The sequence below is a fragment of the Triticum dicoccoides genome, chromosome 2A (genome assembly GCF_002162155.2).
Source record: "Triticum dicoccoides isolate Atlit2015 ecotype Zavitan chromosome 2A, WEW_v2.0, whole genome shotgun sequence".
Classification (NCBI taxonomy): Eukaryota; Viridiplantae; Streptophyta; class Magnoliopsida; order Poales; family Poaceae; genus Triticum; species Triticum dicoccoides.
This window is the reverse complement of record NC_041382.1, coordinates 746,078,612-746,100,991: the sequence shown is the minus strand read 5'-3', so window position 1 is coordinate 746,100,991 and position 22,380 is coordinate 746,078,612. Positions and strand designations below refer to the sequence as shown.

At 43.6% G+C, this 22,380-nt stretch overlaps 1 protein-coding gene and 2 pseudogenes across 1 annotated transcript; all 3 read right to left on the bottom strand.

The window, feature by feature from the left end:
- Positions 1-3,917: 3,917 nt before the first annotated feature.
- LOC119358293 lies at positions 3,918-5,510 on the bottom strand. Its single transcript, XM_037624914.1, has 5 exons — positions 5,115-5,510; positions 4,896-5,054; positions 4,520-4,731; positions 4,084-4,333; positions 3,918-3,992 (listed from the first exon to the last, which is right to left on the bottom strand). Exons 1-5 carry the CDS (start codon positions 5,508-5,510, stop codon positions 3,918-3,920), a joined length of 1,092 nt encoding a protein of 363 aa, XP_037480811.1.
- Positions 5,511-9,812: 4,302 nt separating this feature from the next.
- LOC119358292 lies at positions 9,813-11,386 on the bottom strand (annotated as a pseudogene).
- Positions 11,387-18,076: 6,690 nt separating this feature from the next.
- On the bottom strand, positions 18,077-18,678 carry LOC119358291 (annotated as a pseudogene).
- Positions 18,679-22,380: the final 3,702 nt, after the last annotated feature.

The following is a 22,380-nucleotide window of genomic DNA, read 5'->3' as shown; positions in this document are numbered from 1 at the left end:
GAAGGAAAAATATAAGTGTTAAAGCATAGTAGATTAGGAGGGGCCCTAAATGGAGCTCCTGCATACTTTATTGGGCTTAAACAAAAAAAGTGTTCCAGGAATGGCCACACCATGTGTTTCGTAATCACATCATCCATGTTAACAAAGACAAAAATTTGGGACTAACAAAATTATTGTGTTGCCTTTGCCTCTTGCATTTATTTAGAGTTTGTTGGAATTTTAATTCATGATAAATTCCCCAATTATACTCTTGCAATCCTATGCCCCAAATCTCTCCCTGTGATCAGGTCATGTGGTTAGAGCCCAATTTTTTTACCATTTATTTTCGTCAAAAAGCAAATAAACCTTTATTTTCCAAAAACCCTAAGAATAAGGTTTGAACTAAAAATATTTATTTATTCAAAACAATAATTCATTAAAAATAATTTCTTGAGTCTATTATATATAAAATCACTAGCCCCTTCAAGATTATAATTTTAAAATACGTAATTCCTTGTAGAAATGGTTAAATAATTTTTTCTCAAATCTTAGTAATTTAGTCAAGAAATATTTCATCATTTTGAACATCCCACATGAGTTTCACTACATGGCCATGTTCAAAATAATGATCAAACATCAATCACATACTCGCTCCTAGTTTGACCTATAAAATATCCATAAAACAATTCTCAAATAAATCCAGCACATGCTTATCTTACCTATCTACTATCTACTTGGCAACCTTTCTTACCCATGTTAAGTAGAAATTTTGAGTGAATTCAGATTTACTCCTCTGTTCAAACAATGGAATTGGATGCTCTAGCTCGAAATTTTGCCTCCACCCACTATTCTACCCTCTCATTTCCTCCTTGCATGTGCCACTAGTATGGAATCGGGCTTTGTAGGTGGTTTTCGTAAATGGGCCCGAGGCGGTTACCCAACCCGTCTGAAAATCTGTGTTGCTAATACTCGGGAGTCAGACGCGGTTACTCGAACCACCTCGAATGTTCAGGGCGCCATAGGTGGTTTCTCCTTTCTAACTGGCTCCACTGCTCACAGCATCGCATGAAGTTTCTAATTACTAACCGCCTCGAATGCTCATATCACTGCAGTCAATTTCTTCAACTTGGTAGCGAGCCCTCCTACCAAAATTTATGGAAACAACAAACTTATGCATGCACACTGGAACTGACATAAAACAACATCACCATTCAACATTTTAACATCACGCACAGAAAACAAAGTTAAACATGAAAACTCATCAGACATGTTGCACACAACACCGACATCCTAGGCCTACATGCTCCAATGTAACACTAGCTCCAGCAGCTCCACCACCTCCTCCATAATCATCATCATCAAGAGTTGACATCACACTAGTCTTCGCGAGGCCATAGAATTCTGCGTCCTTGTGCCTAAGGTCGGAAACTTTAGTGCCCATCATTAGTGTTGGCCCCTTGGTAACCGTGGCTTGCTTCAGATTGGCACCATGGGGACAAGGGAACCGAGAATTGTGTATCAAATTTCACAAGATCAACATCCCAAGGGGGCAGTGCCGTTATTTGCCGAGACGACTCCGGAAGGTAGCTTCGGTCATCAGCACGAGTCCTTGACAACTGCACTTATCCGGCTAACTACCTTGGAATGTGTAGCATGTTGCAAGGCCTTGGCCCTCGTAGAGGATCTAAACTTGCAGGAACTTGTTATCGCATGTGACACATCCACCGTAGTAAAGAACATCAATGAAGCGGGTTCGCATATAGCTCAGTGCTTGCGGAGATCATGGAATGAGCAAGTTCATTCATTTCAGTAAGATTTATTCATGAGGGTGAAGCGTCTAACTACGAAGCGCATAATCTTGTAAAGAGTGTTCTTTCCCTTGATCATGGTCGCTATCTCTAGCTTCTTCAGCCATGGGATCCTTCTATTGTACCCCTTATTATAGAGCAATAATGAGACCATATGATTCTAAAAAAACGGAGAAGGAAATGATAAGACACCAGGACAATTGCCTCTAGCAAGTCATGCTGCAGCTTGGCCCCCTCTATCTGACGTCCATCATATAACCAATCAAAGGGATTGGACCAAGGGTAAAACAACCCACACTTCGCAGTTTTCAATAGCAAATTTCTTATCAGAAACACATGGAACGCTCCGAGCGGGCTTAGCAAGCTCTTTCTCTCCCACGCAGCGCCACTGAGGAGAGGGTTGAGGGCGAGCAACACAGCGGAGGAGGAGGAAGAGGACGGGGATGCCCCGCCGTGGAGGAGAGGAAGGCCAGCGTGCCGCCGTTGGGGAGCAATAGACTAATGTGCGCAAGACCGCTGTTGAGGGCCGGCAATGTCGAGATAGAGGAAGGAGAGTCAGCAGTGCAGCGGATTCCTTTTCGATTATCTATCGCACCGCTCAGTTCTGTTATAAAGTCAGTAGCAAGCTCTCCGGTTTTAAGGCCGTCAAATTGCATAATTTGTCAGTGCTTTGTAATCGTTAGTGCCGGTTAAATGGTTAGTGCAACTACAATTTTCCCACTATTCTGAATTTTATGCTTAGTGCTCAAGAGCTTCTACGTTAAATGTTTTTGAATTTTAATCACAAGTGTTATTGAATTATTCAGTTTTTGCTTTTTTAATATGTTCCTGCATAATAGTTTCAGTTATTCTTTTTTCTAATTTATTTTTGAGAATCTAAATATGAAGAGTGCTTATTAGAGCATCTCCAACATGTGCACAAAAATTTCGCGCCCTAAAATAGTTTTAGCGCGCCACTGTAACACTTTTAGTGCGCAGATGCCAAAAAACGCGCGCCAAAAAAACACGCAGTGTAAATTGTGAAGTGCGCGCAATCCGGCGCCTCAAATTTGCAGCTTTTGATACCGTTTTTCAGCGCGCGCTCAACTCTTTTTTATGCGTGCATGTTTTACAGCTTCTGCTGGAGCTGTTCGGCGCCCCAAAAAATCTGGATTTTAGCGCGCGGCCCATTTTTTGGGCCCCTATTGGAGATGCTCTTAGTGCATAACTTTTGTTGCCCGTGCTTAATAAAAGTTAAAAGTGCAAGTGCAGACGTCTCTTCTCAAAACTGACTACGGTGTGGGCTGTCTTCCCCTTGGGCCGATCCCCTCCGTTAGATCTTGAATGGACGTCAGATAAGAGGCAAGTTGCAGCGTGTCACCTGATCTCTGTTCCATCCGGTCCCAGCCGCCGCCGCCGCCGTCGTCCCCGCTGTGACCGCCACCGCCGATTCGGTGGACTGGGGAAGACACTTGGACATCTCTTGTGGCCGGTGTGGTTCACGCCTTGCATCTCATGACCACAGATATGATAATTTATCTAGTACCTTGGGTGGGTTCACTTGCATTTTTCAGCACAAGAAACAAGGGCAGCCATTTTAGCTCGGTTGCTTTGAAGTAAGTTTTCTGATAGAGACGGTCTAATTAGCTAGTCGTCAGGGCTTGCTCATACTTGGTTTTATGCTATGGTGATTTATTATGAATCAATTATGGCCTTGTGAGGTTTCTGGACTATTATACAGTTTAAATTTCAAAGCTGAACAGAAGAGATGAGTAATTATAATGATTTATTCCAAACTGTAACCAAGCTAACAGACAGCTGCACTTGTTTTGGCCTGTGATTGCTTCAGTTTCAAGCTGCTGCAACCAATTTGGTTTCTCTTGCCCCTTGTTGCTGACTAGCTTGTTCGTTGATCTACACGCAGTCTGATATAGAAAGGATGATTAAATATTTAAATTCGTTTCAAGCTCGATGAGTAGGACATGTTCGCGTCCTACACGATGATCAATGGATGGTAGCAAACTAAAGAATCAGTGTTGCAACAAACAAAGGTAAAACATCAAGAAAGGAAACTTCTAGTAATATTTCCGCATCTCCGGGCTTCACATCGACCAGTGGATGCCACGGCCCGGCCGCCTGAGGTAACGCCCGCTACTTCTTCGAAGGCATGAGCACGCTGCTGAGTGCTTTGCTCGTCCCAAATGCAGCTCCCACAAGCTTCAGAACCTGTATCGGGTAATGAGATAAGAAAACCAATGAGAACATATAAAACGGTGGTAAGTTCTGATGATGCTGTTTACTGGCAAGTACTAATTACCTGGGTTTTGTTGAGCGTGAGTTCTTTCTCCACTAGCTTGTCCTTGGGAACCTTGCATGCGCGCAGGAACTCGAGGGTGTTGATCAAGCAAAATGGGCGGATCTGGAGGTCGTCGGTCACCATGAAGTTCATGGGGCCATCCTTGATATAGGCTCTATCATTAACGGATTTGGGATTCAACTCAAAACAGCTAGTGGATCCAATCACAAGCCATCGAAGAGCTAATTCTTGTACTTGCATCACATTGCTGCTGCAAACAAAGAAAGGCGCTAGCACTGGGGATAGAAGTAAGCTTTGACATTCCTGTTTCACACTTGCAGCGACACTCTTGTAAATACTATCAACACAACCGGTTTGGGGTAACTCCCTGAAAGTCTTCATGATAGTTCCAAGTGGCGTGCTAAGGAGTCCAAATACGAGATCGACGAATTCTTGCCCAACTTCAGCATATAGCACCGAATCATCCTTTGCATGAACAAGCCTTACCTTGATGGCTTTGAACTTGGGTTCAGTCTCAAGCGCCTGTTTTGCGAACATACTTTCGGAAAGCATACACATGTCTGCAGGATTTGCCAGGATAGCAACGTCAAAATAAAGTCCAGTTAAGACTTGTTTTGTCAGCAGCGCTCTCCTAAGCAGACCGATCATCTGAAAGAAATGCAACACCACTAGAATTAACTAAGAGACTTTTACCAGGGTTTTTGAGAAATAAAACTGGCTATTATTGACCAGCAAAATTCAGCAGTTTCCTTGTAAAAATACTACGTATTTGGCAGTTTCATGTTCACAGGTAGAGAGAGTATGAGACAAACCTTGGCAGAATTGAGTTGGATCACCTTCTCCTGGATATTCTCCTTTTCTGGTATCCCATATTTTTCAATCAACGAAAACATGACCCTTGTGGAAGCAGGAGCAACTTGGAGATCATCCGTTATGATGAACTTGGCGACACCAATGACAAAAACTGCATCCTCCTTACTGTCAGAATCACGACAATTTTTGTTTGTCCATTCCCCGATGTACTGAACAACGTTTTTACAATAGCAAATAGCATGAGGGACGGAGCTAAATGCTGTAACACGGCAACTGGCATTTTTGCAGCGATACATAGGATTTTTGTCGACAACTTTCACTTTAAGCCGATTGCAATGGACTGCAGCTGCATTGAGCGGCGCAAGAAGCATGGCCTTGCACGCCTTGGTTTGGAAGTGATCTTCACCGAGACTCTCCACACTCTTGTACAGCTCGTCGAGGCATCCGACCTGAGACTTCTTGTCGAAGAGACGAACGATGGTGCCGAGAGGCAGGGTGAGGAAGCTGAAGAGCACGTCGACGAAGTCCTTGTCGGATTCTGCAAACAGCACCTTCTTCTTCTCCTTGTCGATGAACAGCTTGACAGAGAAGGTAGGTCCGCCATCGCTTGACATGGCCGATGAGGACATGCTTGTAGGGGACTAGGGTTGAGGTGGAACTTGTAACTTGTGAGGAAGTGTGTGGTGAGCAGGAAGACGACTTGAGGTGATGCATATACAGTACGATCCTTTAAATATCCTCCTTTAGCCCGGTATTGGTAACGGCAGAGTTAAATGGTTGCATAGAATCTGAAGGGGCTAATTAAAATGCTCCACGGGAAGTTGGGAAGTCTCCTATTGGAGTACGTGTAGAGATTTACATTTTCCAACGTGAAGATGTTGAGCCTCCTTGAGTTATTTCTCACGCCATCTAAAGCGAGAGGAGGTTTCGGAGTGATTTGCTAGCCACTTTGTTTGTTTTTCAAGGCCCACCAGAGCTGCCCACCTTGTAGAAGAACTGGCGTTGGAGTATCTTTATTTTTTTTTGGAAAAGGAGGTTAAAACCCCAGCCTCTGCATCAACTGATGTATGCAGTCATATTTATTAATTATTCAACAATGGTCTGACAAGAACATACTTTAAAATCATTTAAAGTCACCACTCACACTTACAAACTCGATAATATGGAGTGCCCTCACTCTCACCATCTAGAACCGGGGTCGCTAACCCTAAACAGAAAACAAAAAAAGGACGGGGTCGTTGCCGACCTGCCCGCATGGTGTATCAGGAGCCTACACCCGGTGCAGCAAACCTAAACCGTATACTGCATGCACACGTTTTAGAAGCCGTCACCATCATCGAACTGCTGACCCATCTCCAGGAAGGAGATCTGCATCATCCTTCTCAGACCGGCCAATTGTCGACACTGCCACAGCGCCAAACAGCGCCACCACCCTGCGACCGTCCATCTAGACGCGCTCGTCGCCAAGACTCTGCTACGCCATACTGCTGAGACCCGCCGTCGTCGATAAGTTAGATGCCACGCCGCTCACCTACATTCCATCTCAAGCCGACTCCGAACTACCAACAACTCCACCATCATCAGTAGTCCCCGGACGATGCCTTCAGGAAGGAACATGACACCCAGGTGTCGTCGTCCCCCAAAGAAGAGGAACAGAGGCTTTCGCCTACGCTCATGGAGGGGGTGAGAGGCGCAAGATCCACACCAAAGCCTCCAGGAAGGGGATCGGCACCGGGGGGGCGTCGACTTTGCTGAGGATGCCAGGCCAGCCTGGAGTTTCCCCCGGATTCATGCCCATCGGCCAGATCCGACCTGCCAGCACCTGGAGACGATGACTGCAATCACCAGAGGTCGTAACCGGAGCCAGCACGAACCGGAGCAGATCGAGTCGAAGACAACGTTTTCCATGGAACTCCGGCGGCCCAACAAGGAACTGCCGGCACAAACGTGTCCAGATCAAAGGCCACACCGGGCCGCCGCCACCCCCCGCACCGTCCGCAGGTCGCCAAAGCAGAACCAACGGGCGTGACGCAACCCCCTCTCCGTCCGTAGCCCCCCCCCCCCTCGGCGTGCGATAAGGGCGAGCAGAACGAGTCCCGCAGCCACCTTCCTTGGCTGTGGGCTCGGGCTTGCCCAGTGCCAGCCTCAGGCGACAGCGAGGGAGGGGGAAGGTTGGGGGAGCCGCCAGGGAGGGGGCGATGCGGGGGTTAGATGGGATCTCGCCAATACATAAGACGACAAGCTTACGTGTGTTTTTTTAGTGATTTTTGAAACTTAAACATGTGTTTTCTACTAATCTGAGAAGTGGGTTCGTTGCCGAGACAAGCATTTGATACACACTGAGTATGAAAAATACGATGTGTTTTGAATTCCCGCAAATGACAAGTGCGGCCAAACTTTAATGCTTCAAGTCTCTGACCGTGGTTTAATCATATTATCAGGAGGCGTGTGATTTTTGAGTTAGGTGCATTCTAAGCGGTAGTCTATTTATATTCCTTAGTGTTTTCATTTGGATTTCTATCCCACTTCTTTGCCTTTTCATGTGTTTCTCAATCCCGTATTCTAAAAAGGTACTCCCTCCGAATCTCCGATCCGGTGAAAAATGTACATATAGAAATTTTATAGGACAAATTATGGAGTATGCTTTTCTATTCTTCATGAATACGCAAAAGATTTACGTGTCTACAATTAGTTTTTTTACTAGAATCAAATATGAATATTTTTTGAAAAATTGTGTGGGGTCCACTAAGTCTTTGGCGTAAACGACTCCCTGGTATGACCATTATAACGTTTAAACAATAAACATACAACACGACCACCTCAACCGAAACCCTAGCCCCCCTCTAACGACCACTCCTTCCACTCATGATGTCGCATTCTGATATGCCATCTTCTCGAGCTCTTGTAGGCTCTCACTCTATACCCCATGTTGACTGTGGTAGTCCATGCGACAATCCCAATGGGTTTGTACTTTAGTTGGTCCTAGCTAAGGAGGTAAACAAAAGTTTGCCTCTCCATGATGCACCCAACCATTTGGTAATCCCGGTTGAACAGGTGCTGAAACATACCCCCCTCCCCAAACCCCTCAACCCCCCACAAACACCTCCAACGACACAAAGCTTCACCTTCTTCTCCGTGATTCAGAAAGCAAAGACTAAGCTCAAGCACTAGTGGTTTCCTTTGGGTTGACCTTCAAACTTCACGAATGTAACTCTGGAAAATTAAATTTTTTTATCTTGATTAGTTAGCAAAGTTTGTGTTAATTCGCAAAGCCTAATGACAAATGGCGCATGTGCTTGGACATCCCTGGCCTCAATAATGGGTGCGCCAAAGATCCGTACCATTTGCCCTGGATTGATGAGATCATTAACTCCACATCAAGATTTGACTAGCTTCACCTTGTTGACACGGATGCTTATACTTTTTAGAAACCCTATGAACTACCTTTCAAATAAAATTTTCCACCCACTCAAACCTCTTGGAAAGAATCACTTTTCTCTAGTTCAATTAAATAAACTTCAATTCAAATAGAAATCTATAGGATTGAAACAACTGTGATATTACATTACTTTGTTTTTCATATCCCCAAGTTTTTCTTGTAAATATATATTTCCTTGTTTTCTAGCCTTGGAACCAAAGAGATCTTTAACTAAAATAAAAATTGTGAGGTTCTTTTCCCTCATGGCAACTATTGGGAAGAGGAATATGAGTTAAGAGGAGGGAGTTATATTGAGTGGAGAAATGCTACCAAGGGACTCCGACAGCAATGGCAGCGGTGAGCTTGCTGCTGCTAGTGGGGGAGCCGGTAGTGAGCTCTCTGTTGCCTTTGAAAGGCAAGGTACTGGCAAGCCATGTGGGTACCCCTTCACTACTAAATTGGCCACATGGCAGTCGAGGCAACACTTATTGATGAGGAGGGCTTCAGCGTGCCGACCACTGGTAAGTTTGACATGGCTGTTTCACTAGTGATAGGCGTAAAACAAAACCATCACTGATATTGATTTATTACTGAGGAGGCACTAGTTATTTTTTTAGTTTTCTGTGCTCGTCACTGGTAAGGTGGTGGCTATAGTTGCTTATGCATTAGTGGTTCTTTTATTCCCACTCCTTTTTGGCATCTAAAGGAGATTATGTGTGGAAATTTGACATAGAAGTTCATTCCCTTGTTTGACTAGTGGGAATTGGCAAGATAATGGGTTAAGATGTACTAACCACTAAAAATAATTCCTTCACAATTCCCATTTCCCACCATTCCCTTGCTAATATAATGGTGAGGGTTGGACTCTCAACTCTCATGCCTAACCCCTCATCAATTTTTATGCCTCCAAATGATGGGATGGATTTAAAATTTTCATACCCCTTTAATTCTCATTTCCTACCTCCAATTAATACCGATAAAACTATGTTGCGGACACCGGACAGGAGGCTACGCTTGCAGTTTTTCCCATTTTTCGTTCAATCTGCTCAGTGGTACATTTTTCCGGGAGCAGCCTTCAGCAAACCCATTTCGCAGGTATGCAACGGTACGTCCTACTGAATACTCATGAGTTACTGAAAGATTCAACAGAAGCTACATCAGGTGGCACTGCGCATACAGATAGTAAACTGGTTCCTTATGAGTCTACAGGTGATTAGTTCGCTGATCTATAGGTGGTCTGATACAGAAGGCAAGAGGGGGTAAGAGGGAGCATGTTAAAATTACTCGATACAGAAAGGATGATTAAATATTTAAATTCATTCCAAGATCGATGAGTAGGGTATGTTCCACTTCGACATAATGGTCGATTGATGAGACAACAAGCTAAGGAATCAGTTCGGCAAACGGTAAATACTGAGAAAACAAACTTATAGTAGTAACATTTCCGCATCTCCGGGCTTCAGGTCGACGCCATGGCCTGGCCGCCGAGGAAACACTGCTACTTCTTTGAAGGCAGAAGCACGCTGCTGAGTGCTTTGCTTGTCCCAAATGCAGCTCCCACAAGCTTCAGAACCTGTAGGGGTAAGATAGGAAAACCCAATGAGAACATAGAAAACGGTGGCACGTTCTGATGATGTTGTTTATTTATTCCCCCACAAAAGGGTGTTGTTTATTTAATGGAAATTATACCTGGGTTTTGTTGAGCGTCAGGTCTTTCTCCACAAGCTTGCCCTTCGGAACCTTGGATGCACGAAGGAACTCGAGGGTGTTGATCAAGCAGAATGGACAGATATGAAGGTCATCGGTCACCATGAAGTTCATGGGCCCACCCTTGATATAGGGGCCTTGAAAGGATTTGGGGTTGGACTCAAAACACCGAGTATACCCAAAACCCAATCATAAGGCATCGAGGAGATAATTCCTCTACTCGCAGCACATTATTACTGCTGCTGCAGCTAAAGTAAGGCGCAAGCCTTGGGGATAGAAGTAAGCTTTGACAACGACCCACTTTTACACTTGCAGCTATACTATCTTGTATATATTTTCAATACATCCGGTTTGGGGTAACTTGCTGAAAGTCTTCAGTACGGCTCCGACTGGAGTGGTAAGAAGTCCAAAGACAAGATCAACAAAGTCTTGCCCAACATCAGCATATAGCAATGAATCATCCTTTGCATGAACAAGCCTTACCTTAATGGCTTTGAACTTGGGATCGGTCTCAAGTGCCTGTTTTGACAACATACTGTCAGGGAGCACACACATGTCTGTAGCATTCGGCGGGATAGCAACATTGAAATAAAGTCCTGTTAGGGCTTGCTTCGTCAGCAATGCTCTCCTAAGCAAACCAATCAGCTGAAAGAAGTGCAATAAAACTACTTATTAACATCAACAATAAGAGTATTTAGCAGCTTTCTTGTGAAAAAATTATTTAGCGGCGTCATGTTCACAGGTAGAGAGAGTGAGAGACAGACCTTGGCACAATTGAGTTGGAGCACCTTCTCCTGGATATTCTCCTTTTCCGGTATACCATATTTTTCAATCAGCGAAAACATGACCCTTGTGGAAGCAGGAGCAACTTGGAGATCATCAGTTATGATGAACTTCGGGATACTGACCGCAAAAACTCCACCATCCTTGCTGTTTCCATTGACAGGAGGACATTCCCCGATGTACTGAACAATAGTTCCACAGCCGCAAATAGCATCAGGGACTAAATGATGAATAGCCACAACTAGCATTTTTGCAGCGATACATTGGGTTTTCGTCAGCAATTTTCACTTTAAGCGGATTGCAATCAATTGCTTCAGCATTGAGCGGGCTAAGAAGCATCGCTTTGCACGCCTTGGTTTGGAAGTGATCTTCACCGAGACTCTCAACGCTCTTGTACAGCTCGTCAAGGCATCCTACCTGAGACCGCTTGTCGAAGAGACGAACGATGGTGCCGAGAGGCATGGTGAGGAAGCTGAAGAGGACGTCGACGAACTCCTTGTCGGATTCTGCAAACAGCACGTTTCTCTTCTCCTTGTCGATGAACAGCTTCCCGGCGACCGTTGGTCCGCCGTCCTTCGACATGGCCAATGAGGACATGCTCGTAGGGGACTAGGGTTGAGGTGGAAATTGTAACTTCTGAGGAACTGTGGTGAACAGGAAGACGAGCTGAGGTGATCCATACACGATCCTTTAAATATCCTCCACAGCCCAGTATTGGTGACGGCAGAGTTAAGGCCTCCTTTGGTTTAGGTTTAGAGGAATTTCATAGAAATTTTAGAGGATATGATTTTTATAGGATTTTTTCCTTTAGAGCCCTTTGGTTCATAGGAATGGATTCCTATTCCTACATAGGATTGGTTCCTATCCTCCACATTTCATAGGAAAATAAAAAAAAGTCTAGACTCAATGAAAAAATTTCTTTGGTGTCAACCAAATGACATCTTGTTTACTATTCCTACTCATAGGATTTGAGATACATGTCATCTCATTTCCTACAAAATTCCTATTCCTATGATAATTCTATCCTATGAACCAAAAGAGGCCTTAAATGGTTGCGCGGAATCTGAAGGGGCTAATTAAAATGCTCCACGGGAAGTCTCATATTGGAGTACGTGTAGAGCTAACGTGAAGATGTTGAGCCTCCCTGAGTTATTTCTCATCAGAAGTTGTTGCAGGCGTCATGCCACGGATGGAGAGACTGCGTATGACCAATTCACTAATTTTCACACACGAACTGATGTGAGAGGAGAATTAGGAGTGCTCTGCTTTTTTTTTTATGGACGGAAGAGATCTGCTTTTTTTCTTTTTTTCTTCGTTTGTTTTTCCCGGCCCATCAAAGAATCACACGACATGATGTGAGAGGAGAATTAGGAGTGATCTATTTTTTTATGGACGGAGTGAACTGCTTTTTTTTCTTTTCTATCTTGGTTTGTTTTTCACGGCCCACCAAAGAATCCCCTGACCTTCGAAGGAAAAAGACCGACGTTAGAGCATCTCTAGCAGACCCCGTATAAGTGGTCAAACCCGTAAATTTTTTGCATTTTACAGTTTTAGTCAAAAAATGTGTCCAAAACAAAAACCATGAAAGTGGTCCAACCCGTAAAATTTTAAGGGCCACCGAAAATGCAACCCGAAACCCATATCTTTAGAGATTGGAAGGCCGAATCTAGGGGGCCCCGTATACCGGTCAAACCTCGTCGGAGCAAACACGCCGCCGCGGAGTTTGTCAGAATCCGCCCTAAACTCGTGGGATTCATCACCGCACACCGGAAAAGACCGCTAGACGCAGCAATCGATCGCCGCCGGTTCGAATTGGACGAGCTTGACACCGCCGTGGCCTCCCATGACCTCAGCCTGGCCGCCGGAATCCTCCCGGCGCGGCTGGCAATAGAGCAAGGCGCGGCCGGCGGAGGCGACGGGGCGTGGCCGGCGAGGTCGGGCGCGGCCGACGTGCTGATGGGGCACGGGCGACGGGCGACGGGGCACGGTCGGTGGGCGACGGGGCGCGCCCGACGTGGTGGGGCGCGGCCGGTTGGGGGAAGGGGCGGCAGCGGCCGGACTGGAGGAAGGAGCTCTTTATCCCGGTTTTACAGTTTGTTTTACAATGTCTTTTCGGCCGTAGCTAAAATAAACCCTTAAAACTTATTTTTTTCGACCCGTATTTTAGTTTTACAGTTTGCGATTTTAAGGGGTCTGGTAGAGAGCTCTTAGGCGAATATTTATTTCTGAGCTCGGGCTTATCTGCTTTTGGTGAACAGTAAAATAAAAAAAATAAAAATAATCCGGATGTATTTGAAATGGAAGATGTTCGAGTGCATGATGTCCGTGTCAAATTTCATCGTGTTCGGATATCTAAGAAGCTCATGGCAAAAAGGATAAATTTGATCCAAACAGTATGAACAGTAAACTTTCTCACATACCACACTTTTTTTCTCTAAGAGCCATTCAGATGCTCAAACACCTTTTTTTGCTAAGAACTACCCAGATGTCCAAACACCATCTAATTTGGCACGGACATCACGCACCCGAGCATCAACCATCCCCAAAAAAAAATCAGATATTTTTTGAATTTCTCTAGTATTTTCCTAATTTTACTATTCACTCAAGGGAGCAGATGAGCTCAGGAGCTGAATTGCTGTGTCTCAACATTGGCGTTTAATTTTGGATCCCAATATCTACCGAACGTCAGATTTTAGCCTAGCCCGAGCGAGTGAAACATCATAGAAGAAATTTCACAAAATTGTTGATGGCAATGTTGCTGCGATCACTAAAGAAATGCAAACAAAAAAACAGCTTGTTGGATGCATTTAGGAAAAAAGTTTTCAAATACACACAAATGTCATAGAAGAAATTTCACAAAATGACATGCACTAGAACTAAATCTGCCATATCATGAAACAAAACTAGAAAAATTAACAAATTATTGTGCGAAAGCATCAGCTAAGGATTTAATTTTTTTGTTGGTACCTTACTAAGGTGACTGATATTGATGTTTTTGTATAATAATTGTTTTTAGTTGTGCAACCCATAGTTGCATGTTGCGCAACCCAATTTCTTAAGTTGTGCAACCAATTGTATGTTACCATGGCAATTATCGGGCCAACTACCCATGGGATGTTCAAAATAATTTTCCCCCATGATGTACAAAAAGGAATTTCCATGGTTTATGATATAAAAAATTTGTACAGATAAAGGAATTTATCATGGTGTTACAACAATAATTGCTATGTCCGAAAAAAAAAGATAAAAGTTGCCATGGTAATAACGGAAATAATTTGCTACCCGTGGCGGTATCTACACATGGCCCCAATTTTTGTCTCCAATTATTTTGGTAAATTATTTTGTACCATGAGAAATAACTCTATAACAAGAATATCGTGACTTTGGACCAGTCAGGGAAGCAAAAATGCACTTGCGCCGAAAAAGGCAAGCAAAAAGACCGAGAGAAGTGAGAAAACGCCATTTCTACACATGAAAAGGAACTTGTGTCAAAAAGATAATAAAAAAGACAAAGAGAAGTGAGAAAAAAGTCATTTCTATACAACAAAAATGCACTTGTGCCAGTGCCATAAGAAACCTGACACCTCATATATAAAAAAGGCATTTATGCCAAAGGAGTGTAGTTGCCACCATGCTTGCGTAGCTACTACTTATGCCAAAGGGTAATAATTTACATGGTTTTAAAACTAAAATTTGAATTGGTCCAAAATATGTAAATTTCCCTTGTAAATATAAAATTACCATCTTTCTAAAAATTTGCCCATGGTCCATAAACTATTTTTGCCATGGTGCATAAACTAAATTTTCCATGATCACATATAAAAGAAACTTTGCTATGTTACAAAAAAGAAAGTAATTTACCATGGTCTGTAAAGTAAAATAGCCATGATGCATAAAATTGACATGGTCCCATAAAAAGTAATATTTTGGCCATATAGCAAAGAAGGAAATTCGCCATGATCTAAAATAAAAACATAATCGTCGATTGCCGCGTAGAATTAAAATGGCACATTGCATAAGAAACCATGTGGCTTTGTATTAGAAGAACACATTAATGGATAAAAAAATGTGTGCAAGTTTGAGATGATGGCAAAAAATAGTGTAGATCTGCCATGATGCACATAAGATGCCATGATACAAAACCAATTACCATGATGCTAAAATGAAAAGGCATCAACTAAATTTTCATGGTCCAACTATAAAAGTTTTCATGGTAAGAATAGAAATTGCCATGCTCGCAATAAATTTCCATCAACTATACACTAAATTTACCATGGTCCACTAGAGTAAATTTTGTCTTGATAAAAAAAGTAAAGTTTCCATGGTTTATAAAAGCAAAATTGTCATGTTCACATATAATTTTTTTCTCATATTGCAAAAGAGAGAGAAATTTGGCATGGTCCATAATGTAAAATTGTCGTGATCCATAAACTATATTTGCCAAGATAAATAAACAAAAGCGCCGATGGTCACATAAAAAGTAAAAAAAAATCATATTGCTAAGAAGGAAATTTGCCATGATCTATGATAAAAAAAATAATTGTTGATTGCCATGTAGAATGAAAATGCCACGTTGCGACGGAACCATTTGGCTTAGTGCTGGAAGAAAACACTAATGGACAAAAAAAATGTGTGCAAGTGTGACATGATGGCACACACAAGATGCCTGCCATGACGGTTAGAAGAAGGCATTAATGATGAAAAATCTTTAAAAATTTGCCATGATGAAAGTGTAAAATTACCTCATCAAATCAGTAACATGAAATCTGCCACTGCCTATAGAAGTTAATTTGCTATGGTTCCATAAAAGTGAATTTGTCATCGTTCATAAAGTGAATTTGCCGTGCTCCATGAAGTTAATTTGTCATGGTACAACACTTGTATAATCCAATCCAATGAGGCTATGATGACACAATTTGCCAACCCCAATCTGATTGATTTGGTAAGCTACTGTCAAACATACAAACACATAAATATACAAAGTTGACCATGACAACACATACAAATTTTTTGATTGAAAAAGGAAAAAAAATCCGAGAGACATCATGGTAAAATTGCCATGAGAACAAAATATGTTAAGTTGCAGTAAGGGAACAAATATACTTTGCCATGGCCAGCAGAAAGTCGGAGACATGCCAAATTATAAAGCATAAGGGCATCTCCAACGACGACCCGTAAATTTCCTCCTGCATCCATCCGTGGGCAAGGAACCAGTCCATGGACACGGATGTGGGAGGCTGCCATTCAACGCTATCTTTTATATGCCCGCTTGTAAAGGGCAATTTCATATTCAATTTACTCCGACCCACCCAGCACGCCGGGTCACACCGCCGCTAGATCGCATGCTCGATCACAAAAAAAAGAGGCAAGTGTGCTTAGTGTTTACATGATCGAATCCAAAAGAACATCAGTCTGACAGTCCATGCAAATTTTTGCCCTGCCGAAGCGACAATCCCATCCATCTGCTCCCCGATGAAGATATTGTCGCCGTCGCGTAGGCAGCCTCCACCTCGGCGTCCGCCTCTGCCGCGTCCTCATTCTCCGCCTCCGCCAACTGATCTGTCTGCCGTTGCAACATCTGGCAGCAAATGGATTGCAAGATTATTCTTGCGTCGGCATCCAAAGAGTCCACATTCAAGATCAACATCTTGGTGTCCTCCACATTGGTGGTATCTTTAACTTCTTTTCCTCGAGCGCGATCTTTGCGGATTTTCATATTATTTGATGTCATAGACCTTTGCAGATTTTCCTTTGGACCTTTAAAGAAGTTTGGCTTACGAATATCTTACAACTTCTATTATTTTGTAACGAATGAAGTACATTTAGTTGACTGATTCAGCGAACATAGCTCCTCGATCGGTATTGTGCGTACAGCTTTGTGACTAGTTAATCTAATCTTAGTCAGCTAGTTATTTGATCTGTACGAGTAGAAACTAGAAAGGGTAATAAAGTTCATTTCAGAATCAAATTGAGGTGGTGTTTGGTTGTCTAGTTCTAGGACTTTTTCTAGTCCCTAGGACTTTTTGAAAAAGACTTTCAAGGAGGTGCTTTTAAGAACTTTTAGCAAAAAGTTTCAAAAAAGTATCATCCTGTTTGGTTTGCTAGGGACTTTTTTAGTCCCAACACAAAAAAGTCCCTAAAACCAAACACCCCCTAAGTAGGCGATATACGTCTACAACTGACGTTCGGAGAGACAATAAAGTAACAACTAACAAGAAGCTAGCAAGATTGCAAACATTAAACATTGAGAAAATAAAACTTCTAGTAACATCTCATATTTAGTTCTCCAGATCAGTGGAGGGCTGCAGGAGGCTCTCAGGTCTAGCTTAAAGCAACGCCACCACTGCTTTCAAGGGAGAAGCACGCTGCTGAGTGCTTCACGTGTCTCGAATGCAGCTCTGATGATCTTCAGAACCTGTCGAGACAGCACAAGAAAACCAGTGTGAACATGAGAACTTCTAATATATGCTCAACTCCCTCAGTAGCATGTATGCATTGTTTACCGGCAATGGAAGAAAGATAATACCTGGGTTTTGTTGAGCGTGAGTTCTTTCTCCACAAGCTTGCCCTTGGGAACCTTGGATGCACGCAGGAACTCGAGGGTGTTGATCAAGCAGAATGGGCGGATCTGGAGGTCGTCAGTCACCATGTAGTTCATGGGGCTACCTTTGATGTAGGCTCTATCAGTACCATCGCCATGGGATCTGGGATTCGTCTCGGACAAACAAGCACATATGCGTGGTCGCAATTCTTCTACCTGCAGCACATTGCTGCTGCACCCAAAGAAAGGCGCCACCTTTGGGGTCAGCAGCACGCCTTGACATTCTTCTTTCACACTTCCAGCTACACTCTTGTAAAGATTACCCATGCATCCCTTCTGAGGCAACTGGCTAAAAGTCTTCATTATAGTTCCAAGTGGGAAGCAGAGGAGTCCAAAGGCAAGATCGACGAAATCTAGCCCAACCTCAGCGTACAGCATATTTGGATCATCCTTGGTCTGAACAACCCTCACCTTGATGGCTTTGAAGTTGGTATCAGCCTCAGCTGCTTGTTCCGCCAACAGATTGTCAGGAAGCTTACAAAGATATGTACTATTTGGCTCAATAGCAACATTGAAATACAGTCCAGTAAGAGGCTGTTTTGTCAGCAGTGCTCTCCTAAGCAAGCTAGTCATCTGGAAGAAATGCAATGCAACTATATTAATTAATAGTACTATTGCTACAGTACGAATAATTTCGCCAGTGTGATGTTGGAGACAGACCTTGGCAGAATTCAGTTGGAGCACTTCTCCTCGATGTTTCCATTTCCCGGGATCCCAAATTGGTCCATCAGAGAAAACATTAGCCTTGTGGAAGCAAGAGCAACTTGGAGATCATCAGTTATGATGAACTTGGAGCCACTAATGCCAAAAACCCCATCCTCAACATCAACACGAGGATTCTGAGTTGTCCATTCCCCAATGTACTGGACAACATTTCCACAACTGCAAACAGCATCAGGGGCGCAGCGAAACGATAGATTGCCGCACATTCCATTTTTGCAAAGATACATGGGTTGCTCTTGCTGTCGTCAACTTTCACTTGAAGCCGGTGGCAATGTGCTTCTGCGGCGTTGAGCGGCGCAAGAAGCATCGCCTTGCACGGCTTGGCTTGGAAGTGACATTCGCCGAGGCTCTCCACGCTCTTGTACAGTTCGTCGAGGCATCCCACCAGGGGCTGCTTGTCGAAGAGACGAACGATCCTGTCGAGAGGCAGGGTGAGGAAGCTGAAGAGCACGTCGACGAACTCCCCGTCGGATTCCGCAAACAGCACCCTTCTCTTCGCCTTGTCGATGAACAGCTTCACGGCGACGGTTGGTCCGCCGTCGCTCGACATGCTCGGCGAGGACGTGTTCGTAGGTGGGGTGTGGTGACTTCCAACTTCTTACTAGGAAGGAAGTGGTGAAGAAGAAGACGAGATGAGGTGCTGCATAACGGCGGAGTACCAATGGCTTCGCTGCGGCGCCCAGTATTGGCGGAGTCAATAAATGGTAGGGGTGGAATCTGAAGGGGCTTTACATTTCCCAGAAGGAAGATGTTAAAAGCCTCGTTGAATTATTGCTCATCGGAAGTTGCAGTCCTCATGGCACGGAAGGCTTTACTGCATGCGTCTGCGAGGTCCCCTACCTTGGAGGTCATGGCTAGCTTAGCTCGTTCAGAATAGCTGGCGTTGGCGTTTGACCCTTTTTTGACCTCCACGCCTCCCACATTTTTTTTTAAAATGATAGTTATCCTGCATTCATTAAAATAAAAAAAGTTACTCGATTAATTAGAGAAAACAAAGCAAAAACCAAGTTGCCCAGATAATTATAAAAAACGGGCAAAAACCATCACAATCGCTGAACGACATACATAAAAAAAACCCACGCACACCACTTCAAAGAGGACCTCGACAAGACAGCACACATAAACGTCATCGTCATTACTCCTCCCGTAGAGGCAGCATCGCCATCCTTACACTATGAGAAACGACTCCGACTTCGCCATAAGCGATCGTCGACTCAATCCACACCATAGTGGATGCGTGAAGTTGCATGAAGATCTGTGCCAAAGCTCAGCCATTTGCGGCCAGACAATGTAGCTCTGACTCTGACGGAGAACTATGAAGGACAGAATCAGGCACAGCTAGAGCCACGGGAGATCGCCGAACGGGCCACTTGTAGGCAGTCATCGTATACCACAGGGGCCTGCAGCCGCAACTTCGACTCCATGGCAACAAACAGACCGAGGCAATACCACAAACACACCTTCCACATTTCAATGTCTTTTGTACTATGTACTACTACAATCCCAAGCAAAACTGAAAAAGGAAGAAAGCTTGGGAAGCCGAAGTAGAGTCGTCAAGAAAGATCCAAAGATGAAAAATGACCACTACCAAAGGAAGAAAGCTTGAGAAGTCGAAGTAGAGTAGTACTCGTTAAATCCCCCCACCCCCCCTCCCTCGCGCCGCCCCTCTTGGGTGACACGGGAGCGGCCCCAAACCCTAGCCGCCACCCGATGAGGCCGCCGGCTTTTGCACATCTTCCGTTGAAGGTGACGATGAGGATCTGCTACCTCGCGCTGGCGTGAGGGGCTCTAAAAGCCAGGGCAGCGGCCTTGGGTGGATCTTTCATTGAATTATTGCTCATTGGAAGTTGAAGTCGCATGGCACGGATGGTGAGGACTGTGACCAATGTTGGGGTTTGACGCCTCCCCCATTTCAATGTCTTGAAACACGTAATACGTCTATGGACATGTTCGGACATGTCCACCGATAGCAGATAGGGGGCTGACATCTAAGAGCATGGTTAATAGTACAGCCAGCTGATGGCTATATGATATTGCCATGTCATCTATAACCAACCTTGTAGCCTTCAAGTATAATACTCCCACTCTTACATAGTGCCTAGGAGCACGTGCTGCAGCTAGCTCTTATTCTGTAGCCGGCTCATCTTCTCTCTCCTCTTTTCTTCCTTCCACGTCAACAGAAAAACAATATTTTAATTCTTACAGCCTGCTTACATAAGCTTATTATACTTGCTCTAACCGTATGCATCAAATGCTTGCCTAGGGTCCGGCCACGTCCATTTGACATGCCATATGTAGATCAATGGCAATTTAAGCATATGTAAATATAGTGCAAACATATGCAACCACAAACAAAAAAAAGTCGGGTGTTCATAAGGTTTTTATATGGGGCGATCCCAAAGTTGCCAGTCATGTTATTCATGAAAAAAACACAACTTACTTTTTTGCCGCCTAGACCGGCGGTCCATGCCAAGTTCTTCACTGTGCCGCCATGTCCTCGTCACCAGCCAGCTCCTCCAAATTGGCCACCAAGCGCTTCAATATCTTAGCATGGTAGGCTTGCATGATCTTCGTCGCATCGGGATCCAAGTCCAACATCTTCATGGTCAAGATATTCATCTCCCCCGAAGCGGTCGCGAGCTCAACCATCTTCTCTTGAAGCTTGATCATATTCTCTTGAACCACCATGAAGTTTTCAAACCTCTTGGTCTTCTTTTCCTCCATATTATTGGCTTGACGCATGCCTCTCCTTCTTCGCCATGGTGTCCTCGAATCTCTCGATCATCTTGGCCGATACCCTACTCGTTTCTCCTCCTTCTCCTCCCACTTCCTCCTCTGGTTCCTTCTTCTTCACGAATATTTTTTCTATTTGTGGACATTTTAAAAAATTCGCAAACATATTTTTAAATTCAAGAACGTACATGAAAGATTGAAATAGTGGAACTCTAACAAATGGAAAATGGGCCAGCCCAACAAGTGTCACTAAACTCAAAGGCGTACGCATTTGCATAGCGTCGCACAACAATTCCCTAATCTCATATTGCACTAGAGGGGGAGGTTCCCATATAATGTTATGTGCTTCAACCTGTCTGCTCCCCGACTAGGCCGACCTAGTGATGCACAATCATAGCAAGCGAGCACTGTAGTAAAAAAAAAATCAACGGTCGGTTTCCAAAAAGAACACTGTTTTTTTTTCAAAAAAATACATTTAAGTGAACTTTTTTTTAAATTGTGAACAACTTATTTTATGATTTCTTTCAAAAATTTCATGAAATTTATCAGTAATGAGTAATTTTTTACAACAAGTTTTTTTTGGAAAACAGGATTTAAAAACGTCTTTTAAATTCCAAACATTGTTTCAACCATGTTTTCTAATAAAAATCCTAAACATTTATTAAAAATGATATTTAGAAAAACTAAATAATTTTAAAATATTTCAACATTTTAGAAATTTCCAAACATTTAAAAAAAATATAACATCCAGAAAAGGAAACAACATAAAACTAGACTGAAAGTTCCCAAACAGATAAAAACGGACAAGAACCTACTGAAGAGTTCCTAGAACCGGGAATCTGTAGAGCACGTAGATGCTAAATGGCCGGCGCATCTCTTGGAAGCTCGGTCATTAGGCTGTGCGAGCCCTCGACAATTTCATGCAAAATGCGTCAAATAGTTTTCCTATGCTCCTACATGGGCTGGCCATTTTCGCTTTCCTTTTCCCATTTTTAAATTCAGGAACACATTTCTAAATCTGTAAATAGTTTTTTAATTCACTAGCATTTTTTCAAATTCATGTTATTTTAAAATTTGTGAAAATACTGATTATATTTTTGAAAATTGGAACATGTGTTGAACTCGTGGACATTTTTCAAACGCGCAAATATTTCTAAGTTCATGATTTTTTTTGAATACGCAAACATTTTATGAAATCCAATACGATTTAAAATTAATAAAAAATTAGAGGCGAATATATATTTTGAATTAGCGAGCATTTTCTGAATTCACGGACGTTCTATGTGCGCGACAGGATGTGTGTGCTGGGTACAGCACGCGCCGGCCACCGTCGGCAGCACGGTTATCGGCCCATCGCTGGCTCTCCGCCAACCCGCCACCCCACTCACTCGCTCTCGGGCCAACCGCCAACCCGGCCAATCCGCGTGCGCGCCTGCTCCCCTTGTCCCTCCGCCGTCCGCCCCGTCCGTTTCCTTTCCTCCTCTCCCCACCCGGACCCAGCAGCAGCCAGACCCAGACC